At 47.2% G+C, this 18414-nt stretch overlaps 1 protein-coding gene across 9 annotated transcripts in view; it reads left to right on the plus strand.

The window, feature by feature from the left end:
* The window catches only part of Irag2 (inositol 1,4,5-triphosphate receptor associated 2), a 96052-nt gene that overhangs the window by 76111 nt on the left and 1527 nt on the right, over positions 1–18414 (plus strand). For all 9 annotated transcript variants that reach the window (XM_021228888.1, XM_021228891.1, XM_021228889.1 and 6 more), the window contains 10 exons: positions 3001–3058; positions 4836–4899; positions 4980–5007; positions 5516–5656; positions 9807–9941; positions 13327–13474; positions 15011–15054; positions 16668–16730; positions 16839–16888; positions 17161–17262. In XM_021228888.1, coding sequence (XP_021084547.1) covers positions 3001–3058; positions 4836–4899; positions 4980–5007; positions 5516–5656; positions 9807–9941; positions 13327–13474; positions 15011–15054; positions 16668–16730; positions 16839–16888; positions 17161–17262 — 833 coding nt within the window. The remainder of the gene's footprint in view (positions 1–3000; positions 3059–4835; positions 4900–4979; positions 5008–5515; positions 5657–9806; positions 9942–13326; positions 13475–15010; positions 15055–16667; positions 16731–16838; positions 16889–17160; positions 17263–18414) is intronic.

Raw genomic sequence — 18414 nt, forward strand, 5'->3', positions numbered from 1 at the left:
TTTTCACTATGGCTGTACAAGTTTTCAGTCTCACCAGCAATGGAAGAGTGTTAGCCTTACTCATACCCTCACCAGCATGAGCTTCCCTTTGCTTTATTGATCTAGACCATTCTAACAGGTAAGATGGAATCTCAAATTAGTTTTGATTTGCATTTCCCTGATGGCTCAGGATGCTGAATATTTTATTAAGTGTTTCTCAGTCCGTTGAGTTTGAGTTTCCTCATTTGAGAACTTTTTGTTTAGACCTGTACTCCATTTTAAATTGGGTTATTTGCTTTCTTGATGTCTAGTTTTTTTTTTTAGTTCTTTACATATTTTATAAATTAGCCCTCTATCAGATGTGGAGTTGCTAAAAATCTTTTCCCATTCTATGGGCTGCCGCTTTGTCCAGTTGATAGTGTCCTGTGCCTTACACAAGTTTTCAGTTTCATGAGGTCACGTTTATTAATTGTTGATCTTAGTGCCTGCACTATCAGTGTTCTGTTCAGGAAGTTGTCGCCTGTGCCAATGCATTCAAGACTATTCCCTACATTCTCGTCTGTCAAGTTCAGAGCATCTAGTTTTATGTTGAAATCTTGGATCCACTCGGAGTTGAGTTTTGTGCTATCTGATAAATATGGATTTATTTGCCTTCTTCTATGGGCAACCATCCAGTTTGATCAGCACCATTTGTTGAAGATGCTGACTTTTCCCCAGTGGGTATTTTTGGCTTATTTATTTAAAAAAAATGTGTAAATAGGTATGTGGTTTTTTGTCTGGGTATTCAATTCAATTCAATCAGCTTGTCCTTTATGTAAAAATACTATGCCGTGTTTTGCTTTTGTTTCGTTTTTTAACTATAGCTTCGTAGTACAACTTGGAATTGAGAATAGTGATTGATTCTATCTCCTGTGGTTCTTTCATTTTCGGGATTGTTTTAGCTATCCTGTGTCTTTTGTGTTTTCATATGAAGCTGAAAACCGTCCTTTCAAGATCAGTGAAGAATTGTGTTAGGATTTTAATGAGAATTGTGTTAAATCTGTATTGCTTTTGCTAGAATGGCCATTTTTGCTATATTGATCCCACTGATCCATGAGCATTGGAGATTTTTCTACCTTCTGATACCCACTTCAATTCTATTCCTTTGGTCAATGTGTCTGTTTCCAGCCCAAAGTGTGCTGTTTTTTATTGCTAAAGTTCTGTAGTACAATTTGAGATCAGGAATGGTGGGTGATAACATCCTGATGCGTTTGGGGTTCCGTTGTTGCTGTTCTGTTTTTTTATCATTCAAGATTGTTTTAGCTATCCTGAGTTTTTTGTGTTTCCATATGAAACCAAAATTTTTCCTTTCAACATTTGTGAGGAATTGTGTTGGAATTTTGATGAGGACTTCATTGAATCTGTAGCAATGCTTCTTTAGTTTCTATTTTGTGGAATAATTTGAGGGGCCTTGGCATTAGTTATTCTTGAAAAGACTGGTAGAATTCTGTGCTAAAACCACCTGGCTCTGGAATGGTTTTCGTTGGGAGACAGTTAATTACTACTTCTATTTCTCTAGGAGTTACAGGTCTGTTTAAATTGCTTATTTGATCTTGATTCAACTTTGGTAGGTAAACATATTAAGAAAATTATCAATTCCTTTTAGTTTTTCCTTTTAGTTTATAAAGTATAAGTCCCCATGATTCTCTGGATTTCCTTGGTATCTGTTGTTATGTCTCCATTTTCTTCTCTAATTTGTCCATTTTGATCTTGTCTCTTTACCTTTTAGTTGGTTTGGATAAGGGCTTGTTAATCTTGTTGATTTTCTCACAGAACCAACTCTTTGTTTCATTGACTCTTTGTATTGTTCTCTTTGTTTCTATTTTTTTTATTTCAGCCCTGAGTTTGATTGTTTCTTACTGTCTACTCCTTTTGGGTGTGATTACTTCTTTTTGTTCCAGAGCTTTCTGGTGTGCTATTAAGTTATTCATATGAGATTGTTCCATTTTTTTATGCAGGCCCTCAGTGCTGTCTATGAACTTGCCTCTTAGAACTTCTGCATTGCTACATAAGTTTGAGTGTGTTATATGTTCATTTTCATTTAATTCTAGAAAGGCTTTACTTTTTCTTTTTAAATTTCTGTCTCAATCCATTTTTCATTCAGTAATGAGTTAATAAGTACCCACGAGATTGTAAGCCTCCTGCAGTTTTTGTTGCGTTGCTGATGATATTCAGCTTTAACCCACAGTGGTCAGAGGTTTTCAGAGTGTTATTTCAGTTTTCACATATCTGTTGAGACTTGCTTTGAGTCATCTTTGGAGAAAGTTCCATGAGGTGCTGGCCACCTTCCCTGGCTTTTCCCGTGGTTATCCGTGTGCACAGGCTTTTCCCCCTCTACACCCCTGGTTCTCGTGTGATTACTGTGTAACAGCTGGTTAATTGTCTTAAAACATATTTGAATGAAGATATCCATTCAGCTATAGTTTGATTCAAATAATCCTAGCCCTTGGCTGCCTGAGGCAAGAGGATCAGAAGTTTCAAGCTGGCATGGGCTTATGGTCTCTATATTGAGACCCTGCCTAAAACAACTAAACAGTTCTATGTGTGTACACGCGCGCGTGTGTGTGCACGTGCGTGTCTGTGTGTGTGTGTGTGTGTGTTAGGATGAAAGTCTAACAGAACAAATCTTAACAGGCAGATGTGTCTACAAGGCCATGCAGGGCGCCCCTTGCCACAGCCTGAGATGGCCCTGCATCTCTCCTTAGTTGAGGAGCCCCTGGCGGCTCTCTCCTCCTCAACGAGAGTCACTTAGTTTCCTTTGTGACAACGCGTGTCACTCCCACAGCTCCTCACGTGTGTGTCACTTGGGCCTCAACTAGATCTTGGAGCTGGCCCTGTCTGCGCTGACCTTCATTCCCAGTCCCCAGAGCTCCGCAGGGGGATTTTGATAGACCTGGACCAGGAGAGGGCGGGAAGCACAGAGGCTTACTTCTGAAGGATCTCCATCCCACACATGCCAACACAATGCTCTCCTGATTTCAGGAAGCAGGAGAGGGACTCAAAGCGCTGGAGGACGGAGGGAAGGGCCGCACTGCAGGAGGTAAGGTGTGCGTGTGAGCAACCCCTGTGAACGTGTGGATATTAGTTACCCAGGATACTTTGCAGGTAAAGTGGTATCTGCCACCTACAACACATTCTGAATTCTAGGATAGGATCAGCCAATAGCACCAAGTCCTGTGTCTCATTTCCAAAATGCCTCAGGGGCATCGAACTGCCTGATTGGGCCCACAGTCTCCCGACAGTAGTTATCTGAAGTCAAAAGTAAGCAGTGTAGTGAGCTAGTCAACACCACTTGGAGGTTTCATTGCCACACACAAAAGTAACCGTGCTAAGATTCACAAAACGGGTGAACCTGTCTCCTCCTCCTCAGCATGATTTCACAGGGTTGGCACGCTGGCCTCAACTGTCCAGGCCAGGTCTGTCTCTGATTCTGTGATCTCAGTACAGCACTTAACCTTTTGCTTTCTCTTTTGAAAACTGGAAAGGCTGACTGAAAAAAAAATAACTATCTTAGGCTGAGGACATGGCACAGTTGATAGGGTACTTGCTTAGCAAGCATGAGACCTCGCGTTTGATGGCCCAACGTCACATCAAATAGGCCTGAGGCTCGCACCTCTCTACTGGTGGCACCCCAGAAGCAGAGGCAGGAAGGTCAGAAACTCAGGGTCAACCTTAGGTGTATAGTGTGCTCACAGTCAACCTGGGATCCCTGCGACCCTGTCTTCAACTCCCCCCAAACAAAAAACAAACAGATCTTACTGAAATAATACCACAGTCATAATCACAGCATTAAGCTCTGTTATCTGCATATTTTCAGCCCTCCAAATGCAAGTCAAGGCAGGTGAACACTGGTTCCGTAGCCTCAGAAAAACAGTGCAACTATTTGCCACCGAGGGTTTGCTATGACATCCTCCTGAGACTCAATACTTACATAAAATCACATCCTATCATGCAGATGGTTTGACAAGGTCCTGACTTGGTCACATCACAGAGCTTCAGACTGAGTACTGTCAAATTTAAAGCCAATGTCGTATGTGTTGCAAAGCTATCACTGAGAAAACTGTCATGACATTGTCCTGGAATGGCGAGGTTGTTGCTATGTTTATTAAGTTGTTGCTACGTTTATCAACGTTCTTTCGTTAGTTGCTTTTCTTGGGGCTATAGAAAAATACCTGACAAAAAGCCAGTTATAGGAGGGACAGTTTGTACCTTGACTGATGCACAAGGCATAGCAACGGCGACGGCATGACGTGGCCGGTCCTCTACATCCACAGCCAGGAAGCAGAGGGTAATGCCGGCACTCAGCCCACTTTCTGTTCATCTGAGACTCCAGCCCACGGATGCTGCTGCCACAATTCGAGGTGGCACCATAGGTCATCTGACCTGATCTAGGAGCTCCCTCACAGAGGTGCCTGGAGTTCTGCTTCTGTAATGACTCTGGATCCCATCAAGAACACTGTTGTTATCATCAGTGTTGCTACTCTGACCGCCATAGCTGCTGGGCTTTCACAGTCTTGACCCAGCGCTGAACCAGCACAGCAGAGGCTCATTGACAGTGAAATGCCAAGAGCACGGCAGGGTCCTCTGACTCAGGGCCATCTTTAGTTTCCATGCACCACTGACACGCTGAGGTACAAGTCCCTGTGCTCCTTAGTGGATTCTCCTACTGTGTGACAAGTGCCTTAGCTGCCTGCCAACTCAGACATTTGAAAGAAACACTGTTGTTCTGTTGTTAAAGTGAGGCTAGGACATAACAGTGTTGGATGGAAATGGGCTTTGGGACATTGTTTTTACTCAGATACTTTGTCTTTCCACAGAGACTGAGGTCTCAGAACCTCCCAAAGCGCCTGTGAAGCTAGTTAACTTTCAGCAGAGTGAGAAGTAAGTCTCCCTCACACGGGTTTGGTGTCTTTCTCTTTCTCTTGGGTCAGATGTGAGTAAGTTCTTTGTCTCCTCTGCAGCACCTCGGCTAGTGAGAAGGAGGTAGAGGTGAGTCTTCCTGCCCCTCGCTGCCTCCCCTCTCCCTCCCTCCTTTCTTCTCTCCCCTCCCCTTCCTCTCCCCTCTCCCTCTTTTCTTTCCCTCCCTTTCTGCCACTCTCCACCCCCTCTCTCTTATTTTGCTATGCTTGGGTTTTGCACAAGCCGGTTACAAGGCTAAGTGCGGGCAAAGCCTCAGTGTTCCAGCCTAGGGTTCCAAGAGGAGAAGGATTCTCACACACACACACACACACACACACACACACACACACACACACGCGCGCGCGCGCACGCACGCACGCACACGGGCACACACACGCACACACACACGCACGCACGCACGCGCACGCACACACACAGACACACACACGCACGCATGCACACACGCACGCACACACACAGACACACGCACAGACACACACGCACGCACACACACACGCACACACACACGTTGCTTCCCCCCTGCACGCCATGGGACTCCTCTAACTTCTCTCCAATCCTGACACTGTTGTGGCCACAGGCAGAATTCCTCAGGTTATCTTTGGGACTGAAGTGTGACTGGTTTACTCTGGAGAAGAGAGTGAGGCTTGAGGAGAGGTCCCGGGACCTGGCAGAGGAAAACCTGAAGAAAGAAATCACCAACTGTTTAAAGCTTTTGGAGGTGAGAGAAAGCTTGGGGACTGGCAGTCACATGCGTACCCCCTGCCTCTCCTTCCCCACCCCCTCCCTCCCTCTCCCTTCCCACTCCTCCCCCTCCCTCTCCCTTTCCCACCCCTCCCTCTCCCTTCCCCACCCCCTCCCTTCTCCCTGATTTTTGCTTTTGAGACAGACTCCTGCTGTGTAGGTATATGGTCCTGGCTGGACTGACACTCAGTGTTCACACCGGGTTGACTTGAACTCACAGCTTTCTCCTCCCTCTACCTCTCAGGAGCTAGGACCACAGCTGCGAGTCACATTAGTTACTGCCTTTTTCTTTTTTGGCATATATACACTTTCCCCAACGCTACTTCTGGAAGGCACATCCCTTCTCCATTGTGCATTTTTAGTTCCCTTCTCAAAGATCACTTGATCACAGGCATAAGAGTTGTTTTCTTGGCCTTCTGATGCGCTCTGGAAGTCTATGTGTTTGCTCCAGTACCATCCCACTTGGATTACTGAAGGTGTGCAGTATGTTCTTTAAAAATTATTTTGCTATGCTTGTTTATTTTCTGTGTGGGGCACACGCCACGGAGCACACATGGCGGTAGAGGGCGGTTATTCGTGTTTGTCGGGGGAGCATGCCATGGCACCCATGCGGGTCCTGGTGTTTGACCTCACGTCATTCATGCTGGCAGCGTGGGTCCTCCTCGCTGAGCCCTCTCACGGCCGTGTGCTGTGTCTTACAATCAGGAAGCATGGCCCCTATGATTTTGTCTTTCACTAAGTTGATTTAGCTGTTCCCTGCTCCTCAATAGACTCCATTTATTTTATGGTAGTTTTTTTATACCAGGCTTTTTCTCTTGGGCCACCAGCCAGCTCCCAAACCATGACAGGGAGACTTAATATTGGTTACAGATGCTCAGCCCTAAAGTATGCCCGTTTCTTGCTAGCTCTTATAATCTAACCTGTTTCTCTTCATCTACTTTTGGCCTCAGGACTTTTAACCTTTCCTTTCTGTAAGTCCCACCTTTGCTGTTTCTTCTGTGTCTGTCTGTCTGGCCCCGGGCATCGCTCTCTCTCTATCTTTCCCTCATTCTCTTTGTTCCTCCTTCTCTCCTATCTCTTCTCTCTGCCTGCCGGTCCTGCCTATCCCTCTTCTGCCTAGCTATTCGCCGTTCAGTTTTTTATTAGATCAGTCAGGTGCCCTAGGCAGGCCTGATAAAACAGCAGCGCAGCTTTACATAGTTAAACAATGTAACATACCTTCACATCCTTATAGTAATATTCAGCAACATAAACAAATGTAACACATCTTTTCATAGTTACATATTCCAGTTTTCTCTTTTTTACTCTTTCTGGTGGGAGGGGTCAAAATCAGCGTGTGACTAATGTGAAGCACATGTTCTGCCAGTGCCCCCAAGAACCCACACTTTTCTATTTCTGCTTGCCCCCAGGGGATGTTGTTGTTATTTTGATAATAATTTGCCACAAAATCTGTAGATTGCTTGGGTCATCAGGTCTATCAACCCATGAATGCAGAATGTCTTTCCATTTGTGTCTTTGTTTTACAGATTTCAAAGCATAAGTCTTCTACCTCTTTGCTTTGGTTTATTTCTGAATATTATATTCTTTGTGATACAATTTTAAATAAATTGGTTTTTTTAGTTTATTATTTTAAAAAGTGTCAGCACACAGACACACAACTGATTCTTGTGTTACTTTTGAGTATTGTAATTTTGCTGTGTTTATTAGCTTGAAAGTTTTGTTCTGCCTTTAGGGTATACTGCAGATAAAAAAAATCACACTGTGAACAGAAATATTTTTTTTAACCTCTTAGTTTATACTTGGAATTCTTTTAATTTTTTTTTTTGCCGAATTGCTTTGGCTATGAAACCAATGTCATAATATGTTACATAGAAGTGAGGGTGTGGGTCCTTGGCTTGTTCTAGTCATAGAGGGAGGGGTCATCTTCTGCCATTTACTCTTGACATCCACTGTGGGTTTCTGACCCATGACTTCTGTTATGTTGAAGTAATTTCCTCCTATTCCTGTAGTGCTTTAAAAATGTTTTTAATAATCACAGACTCGTCTTTCCAGATGCTTTCTGATTCTTTTGCTATAATTGTGTGGTTTTTGTCTTTTCTACCAATGTGGTATATTATCTCAAAGGAGTCTCACATGTTGAAATAACCTTGTATCCTAGCAATAAATTCCACCTGGTCATGATGTACTGGATTCAGTATTTCCCTGAAGACTTAGCATTAGAATTCCTCAGGGTTACTTATCAATCTGTTCTTGCAACATCTGTACAACCTTAGTATTGAGGTAATGAATTCTCATAGAATGGCCTTAGACATAATCTATCTCATTGAGTGTTTAAGAAGGATTTTAAAGGTGTTGGTGTGAGTTTTTCTTTAGTGTTTGGTAGAATTCCTTAGGGAAGTCATTTGTTCCAAGCTTTTCTTTGTTGAAAGGCTTCTATCACTCATTAAGTTTTGTCAAGTTACTTCTTCATGTTTCTTCTGTAGTTAGCAACGTTCTTCTTTGCTTATAACTCAATTCTGTTCTTCCCTTCTCAACTGGTTATTGGATCCACTGTAGGAAACTGTACATCTGACAAAGGCTGTTTCTATCAGCCAACAATCCCTTTAGCTGCAGCTTAGACGTATCTGTGCATTTCAAATATGGCTGCCATTCACTGCGCCTGTGTGATAACAAGGATTGGCAGCTGCTACCTGTCACGTGGTAGTATTATTTAAAAGGGCATAAATAGCAAACCGGAAAGGCCAAAGCGTTGTGTTTTTCAGGATTATTAAGCAGTCTATCATCTGTGGTGCCTGATGGTATGACTGATAGAACTTCTTCCAAATGATAGCCACCCAACATGATGGTGCCTCTCCCAGAGTTCATGGCGGTTTAGATTTGCACAGCCTTAGACATTCGCTTAGTCACAACAGGCTGTGAGAAGTCGCTTGTTTGCTCTCAAGACTGTTCCTCATTCCTGCGGGAAGGATGGCCTTGAAGGACATACATCGAGGTAAAGGGCATGAGTTCGGGTGAGGAATAATAACTTATTCACCCACCTGACCACACCTAGTCATGAGAGAAGATGCTGGTATCCGTTATTTATTGCGACTAAATGCCCGACAAAAGCAATTCAGGGAACAAAGAATTTATTAGGGTGCAAAGTTTAAGTTCATAGTTCATCAAGGCCAGAAGGCACAGTGACGGGTACAGCCCGAGTCACAATGCCAGGGGCATGAGGCAGCTGGTCAGGTGTGATCCAGCCAAGACGTAGACAAAGATGAACACCCCTGCTCAATTGGTGTCTTAAGTTACTATTTTGCTGCTGTGCTAAAGGTAATTTATAAAATTTACTGTGGCTTACTGTTTCAGGGGAGTGAGTCCCTGACCATCACTGCAGGGAGCATGGCAGCCGGCAGGCAGGCATGGTGCTGAGACAGTGGCTGAGGTCTCACATCTCATCCCCAAGGACAAAGCAGAGAGAGTTACCTGGGAATGTGTGAGCTTTTGAAACCTCAAAGCTCTCCCTCAGTGGCACGCTTCCTCCAGCAAGGCCACACCTCCTAATCCTTCCTACACAGTTCTACCATCTAAGGACCAAGTATTCAAATGTATGAGCCCTGCCCCCAGGAGGGGGCATTTTTATCCAGACCACCACAGCTGGCTCCTCCTCTTCCTCCTTTCATCCAGCCAGGAACCGCAGGCATTAGGATAACCCCCCCCCACCATGCTTCCATGCTCAGGGGTTGTCTTCCTCCTCTCTGGAAGCACTATCACAGGCACACCCAGTGGGTGTGTCTCCTGGGTGTTTCTAAAATCGATCTCAAACCAGTCCAAGTTATTGTGATTCTCCTCTCAAAATGCCAGTTTGTCCTCATGTGACCGGCACAATCCGCTTAGGGGCATTGTCTGTTTATCTGCTCCTGTCTTGAGAACCGTGGAGGGAAGCCATGAGCGAACACGGGGTGACACAACAAGAAGCGAGAGACTAGGCATTGTGCTCCTGGGACCTGACACAGCATTCTTAGCCCTCCACTGAGGGCTTTGGCGGCACGTTTTGCCCTCTGTCAGGATGCTTAGACCCACGAGCGGGTTAACGGTGTAAAGAGCACTGTTGGGTGTGTTTTAATGCTCGGCTTTTCTTGCAGTCCTTAGCACCTCTGTGCGAAGATGACAACCAGGCTCAGGAGATCATTAAGAAGCTGGAGAAGAGTATAACGTTTCTCAGCCAGTGCACGACACGCGTGGCCAGCAGGGCAGAGATGCTGGGGGCCATCAACCAGGTAACCGTGATGCTGAGAGGATTTGCGCTCCCACAGAGTGTGAGCTCATTCCTGAGAGCGCATTTCCAGAACACATCTGTGCACCCAGGGGGTTGTGTAAGCCTTTAAAACCGAGCACTTGGGATGCAGAGGCAGGTGGGTCCGCGTGAGTTCAAACCCAGCCTGGTTTACACCGAGTTTCAGGTCAGCCAGCGACGCACAGTGAGAGAGACAGGAACAGAGCAGAGATGGGGCGCGCCTGACTGACTCAGGGAGACGCAGGACTTTAGAGTCCCTGTTGTGGGTTTTGGGGAAGTATATCCAGAGGGCGAGATGTAAGCCCCTTTCTCTCCTAAATCACAGTCGGCCTGGTTTCCTTTTTAGGATATTTCTTTCATTCTCTTCTTGAAAAACCCTTGAAGGGTTTTTTTGTTTTTGTTTTTGTTTTTTTTTTTTTGTTTTTTTGTTTTTGCTCCCATGGAGAGAGTCAAAACCACAATACAAATGATACACTAATGAACCAGGAAACTCCGAGGACACAAACCTGCATTAGTGCACATGGGTGGTGGTTGGGAAAGGGCCCTGGGTGGCTGAGTCACTGACACAGCAGGAACAACCTAACCACAGCTTCAAGAATGTCTGACCAGCAAGGGGGGCACCTTTCCCTCTGGAGACGCAGTACTGACTGTAGCTTAGTACTCCATCCATCCGTAGTCCCGTCCCCCCTTCCCCCCCTCACTATCTGCTCTCGCCTGCATGTTATTCACAGAGCCATAGGGTTTCAAATTTTCATCATGAACAGTTCCATGAGACTTCTGAAAATCCACACTAGACAGACGGGCTAAAGCATTTCCTTAGGAAGACATTTAATGGTTTGGAGGCTTTAGTCTGATGTTTGTTATGAAGTCTAGCTTTTTTAGCCCCTCGGTGGGGTACTGTCGATCTTTACTTGGATTGGTTACGTGTGCACAGGGCTTTAAACCCCCAGTCTCTCTGTCGGCTGCCTACCCCTTTCTGCCATTAGTTTTGTGTCTGCACCCATGTTTCTCCGTTCACACCTCCGGGCCACTTAGTGACCTGTTTGAAGCATCCCTGGCTTTCTGGCTGTGGTGATGAACATGTGATATTTTTGTCAGTCTCTGCCTCCTCACACCCTTCTCCTGTCCCGTAGTTTCTCATCTTCTTTCTTGGCCAAACTTTCTGCTCTCCACCAGCTGTGTCAGAGCAGAGGACAGTCACCCGTGCTGACTGAGCTCCTCACGGAATCCCGTGCTTCATGTGGGACCAGGAGCTTCCTGTCCCTTCTCATTCAGCTTCACGGCTTGTCCTGAAGCCACCACCACGTCTTTTGTTGTGTCAAATGGTGACTTTGTCTCTGAGAAAGCTGACGCAGACGGAGGGAGCTGCCCCAGCCTTGAACCTACCGCCAGAATCCACATACGCTGCCCTCCTCCCCACAGCTGTAGACAGTCACTCTCCTGCACTGTCTGAGGGCGGCCATCTCGCCTGAAAACAAGATCCATCCTTTCCCAAATTTCCCAGAAACGTGAGCCTAAATTCTGCCAGCTGGAAAGCCCCTTCTTCAGTTCTCCCTGGTCTATGGAACCGTTCCCAACAGAGCAGGTGCACACTATTTTTAAGATGGAGGGGCAGAGTGATGTGCCCAAATTCTGAGCCCCCAAATCACCAAGAGTCCCATTGTGATGCAAGAGCGAAGAGTCTTTTGTTGTTGTCTAATGAGTTAACTGTATTAACTCTGGCCCTTTGTCCTTTCATCATGGTGGGTGGAGTAGGAAGGACCTGGGGAACCAGGAGGTGGGGAATTTATTTGGAGGGTAAGGGGCGTGTCTAAGGGTACACAACAGGATTGGTGCGCTTCTGGGTTTGGGCAACCTGTCCTGTGTTGATTGGTTAACTGGTTGCTATGGCCCATAGGCCCTCCCAGGGTGGTTGCTATTCTCTGCCAGTCACTGCTATGCCACTTTTCCTGAAAAGCACTGTAAAGCACTCCCAAAGCCCGCCTGCTGACTTCTGATTGGTTCCTTGCCATGTGGAGGGTATCTGACCTAGGGCAGCTCCTGCAAGGTCAGAAGGCCGGAAACTAAGCACCAGTGCTGAGCCAGAGGCCTTTGTCTTACTGGGTCTTTTCTGCAGCCTGTCATGGCTGCTAAAGCAGGGGGCTGGGTGAGGGTCTGGTCCCTTCACAGAGGTGGTATAAATCTACCTCTTCACTGAAAAAGAATGGATATGAACAGTAGAAACGGGGCTGAGTGGCCCCATGCATTTCCCAGCGCCTGGGAACAGATGACTGTATGCTAGCCTGAACTACTTGGTGAGAGACACTGCCTTCAGAATCAAGATCCCTTTCTTGCTTTCCAACCCCACCCCAAGCCCGTGCTTTCTTTGGCTACCATCTTGCTTTTTCTGTTTCTTTGTTCTAGATCAAGTTTATCAAGGAACTGAATCTCATGTCCAGTCTCTGTGCTCTAGCTTTTCTCTTAAACCTCGTGAGCCCTATGCCTCTGCTGTCATCACTCCGTCTACAGCCCACCCACCCACACACTGCAACGTTAGCCCTGCCTCTGGAGGACTCCGCCTTCCCAGACCACACCCCCTGGCCTTTCCATTCCACCCAGGCTGTTGAATGGCCCTGCCCCCTTCTCTCAGACCTCCTAGAGCTGAAGATCTGAAGGTCCCCTCTCACCATCTGTACTCCAGCAACGCGCTCACAAAACCCAAGGTGACTCCCAGACGATGAGCTTCACCGCACCCTCTGTCTGGCGGTCCTGATGGGACCTGTCATTACTTCCCAGATGCCTGGTACATCCTGCATGCAGCATCCTCAAAGCCAGGGACCCTCTGAACCCTTCCCCCACCTATTGCCTCTCTTCCACCCTCAGTCCTAGTGGCACAGGCCAGAGCTCGGGGTGGGGGCGCTCTCAACACTCCTGTCTCCTTCTGCATCGAGTAAAGAGGCATCATTGTTCTACCGCCAGACCAACAAGAGAATATAGCCATGGTTCCTGTTGGCACATCTACCAACTGCACCTGAGTCACCCCCGCCCCCCACCGTACTAACACAATGGCTTCCAAGATGACCCTGCTTATGTCAAATCCTAATCCTTCCTAAACTTCCCTCTTTGACAAGCAGCTTGTGAGTGTGTGTACCTGTGTGGGTTCCTGGGGGGGGGGGTGCCTGCTTGCTGCAGTGCCAGTGTGGAGGTCAGAGGGCAACTTTGGAAGAGCTGGCTTTCTCCTCAGTGCTGGTTGAAGGGATGGGACTCAGGCCTTCAGGCTGCAGCACACAAATGCTTTTACTCGCCAAGCCTCCTCGCCAGCCAGCCCTGAATGTCTGCCTTAAGGGAGCGGTGAGGGCGGTGTTGCTGATGGAAGCTGGCTCTTGTAGGAGAGCCGCGTGAGTAAAGCTGTGGAGGTGATGATTCAGCACGTGGAGAACTTGAAGAGGATGTACGCCAAAGAGCACGCTGAGCTGGAGGAGCTGAAGCAGGCTCTGCTGCAGAACGAGAGGTCTTTCAGCCCCCTGGAAGATGAAGGTAAGGGTGACCTGCTGCATAGTGGTTAAGAGCGCATGCTACTCAAACTTGGTTCCAGCAGGCATGTCCCTTGGCTTATGACAGCCTGCAACTCCAGCTCTGGGGGATCTGATGCCCTCTACTGGCCTCCATGGGCACCTGCACCCACATGCACACACACACACACACACACACACACAACACGCACACACGCACAGTTTTTTTAGTTTTGTTTTGGTTTGTTTGCTTGTTTGTTTTGTGATAGGATCTCTATATAGCTCTGGCTGTCCTTGAATTCCCTATGTGGACGCAGGCTGGCCTCAAACTTAGCCATCCACCTGCCTCTGTCTCCCACGTACTGGGGTTAAAGGTGTGGCCACCATGCCTGGCTTACATAGTCTCTTTGGAAAGACAATAGTTATGCTCCCCTGACAGTGTCCTCTTCTTGCTCCTTCCTGCCTTGCTGCATCATGGAATAAGAACCTTATGTAAAGGTCATGTTAGAAAAATGTCTCATTCTTGGGTTTTATATAAAATATCAGTCTTGATCGCAGAAACAAGGTACTTACTTAGCAGAACACATTAAGTAGATGCTAGTCCAGCCAGGGTGTTATAGCTGGCTCTCCCTCCACACACGATAATGTGTAACACACGAACCAGCCATCATTTGGTATTCTTGAAGGATCCTAGCACAGTAAGCTGTCTGACAAATTGAAGACAGATGAGAGCATGTGGTTTCTAGAAATCTCAGTTTAAGGTTTATTTCTTTTTTTTTAATGGGCATCAATGCTTGTATGTACAAGCACGCAGTGCCCACAGAGGCCAGAAGAGAGCACTTGATCTTCTGGAACTGGACTTTAAGATGGTTGTGAGCTGTCACGTGGGAGCTGGGACCTAGACTAGCATCCTTTGCCTAACCACTGGGCCACCTCTCCAGCCCACAATGGTTTTGAGTAAACAGTAGGAGCTTTTCTGAACAGAGTTCTTACTTCAGCAACGTTCCCTCTTTTGAACAGCAGCAGTAGTTGACATTTTACTGCATGCTAGCAGGCACTGGGGACAACTGCAGAAGCATTAAGGCCTGCGTCATAGTGGTTTATACGGGGATTGTTGGGACTGGAGACAGAGCTCAGTGGTCGAGTGCTTGCCAAACATGAAAAAGTCCCTGAGCTCAAGCCTCAGTACCACAAAAATAGAATAAAACAAACATATTTATCTTGCTCAATGGTTCCTAGAGTCTTTTGTTTTTAGTTTCTTGAGGCAGCGTCATGCTGTAACCAAGGCTGACCTTGAACTCATGACGATCCTCCTGTCTTGGTCTCTTCCAGAGTCTTTGGTAAACCTTTTTTGATCTTCACTTGACAGAAATGCACGTGTGGTTTTTAGAATGTAAACACGTGGCCAGAGAGATGGCTCAGTGGTTAAGCTGCTCTCCCAGAGTCCCAGTGCCCACCCGGTGGCTCACAACTGTCCAACTCCAGTGCCAGGGGATCCGATGTGGTGCAGACATACATGCAGGGAAAACACACACATAACAGAATTCTGTTTTCCTTTCAGACGACTGTCAGATTAAAAAGCGTTCGTCTTCTCTAAATTCCAAGGTAAGTACTGATTTCATCATTGACAACTGTTGACAAAATGCTCATGAACTGTTAAGATAGTATTTGAAGTTACATGCCTTTTACTGACAATCACAAAACAGATTAAAATTCTCCTGCGTGAATGTACACGTGTGTGTATCTGTTTATACAGTTTAGGAGGCGCACCGTCCTAGCTCCTGTTGTCAAAATGGCCCAGCAGCACGCGGAAAGCCAGTGTAGCCATCTTTTGTCTCACTGTTTAAACCAAAGCTGGGTACAGGCAGGCAGATTCTCAAGATCCCTACAGACACATTCACCCTCCCCCCACCCTGACTCCTCCCTGAGGTCTAACAACTCTACTTCAGAGCCTGGCTGCATCCTTACTGCAAAGTCTAGTCACAAAGCGGGAGAGAAGGCCGGGTGGCTGCCCTGTGCAGAGCAGCCCTGGGAGTCTCCCACAACACCCCCACTTTTGTTTTGGCTGGGAAGAGAGATGGGGACAGACAGCCTGCTTCCTGGGTGTCCCCAGGCCTGTCCGAAGAACCACAGTCCTGTTGCTGAGCGAGAAAGCGGGGTGAAGGTAGCAAAAGCCCACAGGATGGGGCCGTAGTCGGGAGGTCCCTGCAGACGCACACAAGAAGGTGTCCCTCACTAGCGCTCCCCCTAGTTTAATACAGTTGATAATGGGGTTAACCATGATAATTCTTCCAATTTGTTTACTTTTTATTCCTGAGCGGTATTTATCTATGCTACACAATGCTATATAATATTCCCCTATGCAAATCTCGGGCCAATAAACCCATTTATTTGTTAAAATATACCATCTCACTTATGATGGAGTCTAAAAGGTTAACCTCCCCGAGCAATGCTGAGAGTTCATAGACTTGCTACCCCAGCTGAGGTAGAGTCTGGGGTAAGTGGCAAGCCTGGGCCTCTTGCCTGGTGGATGACTAGGAGTAACAGCGGCATTGGGAAATGCTTCAGAAGTTTCGGGAAACTTACTGTCCCATCACATCTGAGGAGAAGGAGATGTTTAACCCGATGTAGGCATCACACCGCATGAACATGTATGTAATAGAGCCGCTAATTCCCCACTAGTATGTAAGGTTTTTTGTTACTAGTTAAAACGAAGTTAACCAAAGTCCCATGGACTTTAAAAGTATTGTTGGAAAACTGCAGGAGACGCTGCAAGTGTGGTGAACCCTGACTTCCTCGTGGGCTCGGGTTTTCTGAGCACGGAAGTGAAGGCGACAAGAGAGAAGAAAAAATGCATTTGGCTAATTTCAATGCAGTCCGTCTTCTAGAAAAATACAGGGGTGATGGACAAGAGTATAGGCATGCTTCTCAGAGAAAATATGCAAATCACAATTCAACAGCACAGGTGTCAGGGATAAGCAGAAGACAGACAAATGAAAACCCAGAGGAGAAACATGATTCTTAAGCTAGCGAAAGTTGTAAATCTGAGGTTGGGGGAGACGGAATATAAAGTGGTAAATACTCCCGGAAGGTGATTTTTTTTCTATGCAAGGTCCTCGAATGCTCGCCTGCTGCCTGACAGCCGAGCATGGCCGTGAGCAGCATGGCGGAGGATGAAATCCCCACAGTTCTCTAATTGTACTGTCTCCCCTGTGTAGCCATCGTCTCTTCGAAGAGTGACGATTGCCTCTTTGCCCAGAAATCTCGGGAATATGGGGACGGTAAGCGCACTTGGAGGTCTCTGCCTCAGGAGTGAACTTGTCTGTCTCTGTGGTAAAATGCAATTCCCTCACTGAACTCCTATTTCACGATTTCTCGATCCTCCAAAGGTGTATGGCATAGACAGTAATGACAGATTCAGCCGGCGGTCGAGCAGCTGGTAAGTGTGGCTTGTGCCCATACTCTGGGAACCCGTGGCAAGCTGAGAGTTGGTCTTGAGCTCATCAACATGTAGGATTTGATTTGCTCAGAGTGCGAGCAGACCAAACGCTGTAACTGGCATTCGGGTGTGGCGGCTGCACTGGGAAATGAGAGTTACCTGGGTGTGAAGGGAAACAAGGAGCCAGTGCTTCCTGCGTTGACTTAAGTGGTGAGGGGACACCCGGTGCCGGGCACAGCTTCGTCTCACGTACGGCCGTTGTCTTTGTGCAGGAGAGTTCTGGGGACGAAGCAGAGTGAGCAGCGCCCCTCGCTGCACCGGTTTATTAGCACCTACTCCTGGGCAGACGCTGACGGCGAGAAGTGTGACGTGAAGTAGGTCCCTCGCGGTGTCCTCGCGGTGTCCCTGTTAACCTGATGTGAGCTGCAGCATGCAGAGGGGAGGTCGGAAGGAAAAACAGGCCATGAACTGCTTTATAAATGTCGTTTGGGAACACCGTGGTCCCTCTGGTCCTCAGCGTGGCAACCTTTTAAGCTAGATAACTCCCTGGGATTTCCGAGATCCAGGCATGCCCACCGCCAGAGCCGCAAAAGTAAAGTCCGCATCATCGTAGAGTACGAAAAGCAGACATGAAAACAGGACATGTTTGAATAGGCAACATCTGCCCTTTGTGGCGTGTGTAGTCATCCGACGTACACAAAGCGGTCTTGGCATCCTCTGCTCAGCAGCATTTGTCTTTCTGACAAGCAGGGGCTGCTGTGTATCCAGAGCTGGCCTCAAACAAACAGCCATCCTCCTGCCTCAGCCTCCTGAGTGTTGGGAGTGCAGGTGTCACCACCACGTCTAGAATATGTTTAGCAAATTTAATGAGTGAAACTATGCTCTGTGCCCCCATGGTGAAGGCAGAGGGCAAAAGGTGAGGTGTGGCACGGGGCTGCCGCCCCCGGCTCCGCCTCACTTGGACTCTTCTGTCACCTGTTAAAGCGTCCTTCTCAGGCCACTCGTTTAAGCACATTCGCTGAGCGCCTCCAGCAGACTTGCTAGGTCACAGGCATCTCCCACATCCCGGGATCGGATCCCGCGGCACGTGCTCCCCATGTATTTATGTGATGGGTCCGAGCTACATGGGAGAATGCCAAGTACTTCCTTCAAACATTGCCCGCTTACGGCTTCACTCAGTCTTGGTAAACAGAAGACAGAGATTAAGCAGCTCACGGAACGGTGCCCTCATGCCCCCTCATCCTCCAACCCTCTCCTTGGGCAATCACGGGCATCATGAGCTAAGAATTTCAGAATGCATACCCAGCCAGGAGCCATTGGTTGCAGAAGTAAGTTTGCTTAGGCGGAGGGCGCCCTCTGTTGGAAGAGCCATTGGTTACGGAAGTAAGTTTGCTTAGGCGGAGGACGCCCTCTGTTGGAACACACTCAGTCTAGCACCTCCCAGGGCTCTAAGCACTAGGAACCAGTTTGTTTTCTCCAGCTTCGTATTCAGAGTATTTTCGTATGCTCTACAAATTAGGATGCTT

This window comes from Mesocricetus auratus, unplaced genomic scaffold (genome assembly GCF_017639785.1).
Source record: "Mesocricetus auratus isolate SY011 unplaced genomic scaffold, BCM_Maur_2.0 Super-Scaffold_100001, whole genome shotgun sequence".
NCBI lineage: Eukaryota > Metazoa > Chordata > Mammalia > Rodentia > Cricetidae > Mesocricetus > Mesocricetus auratus.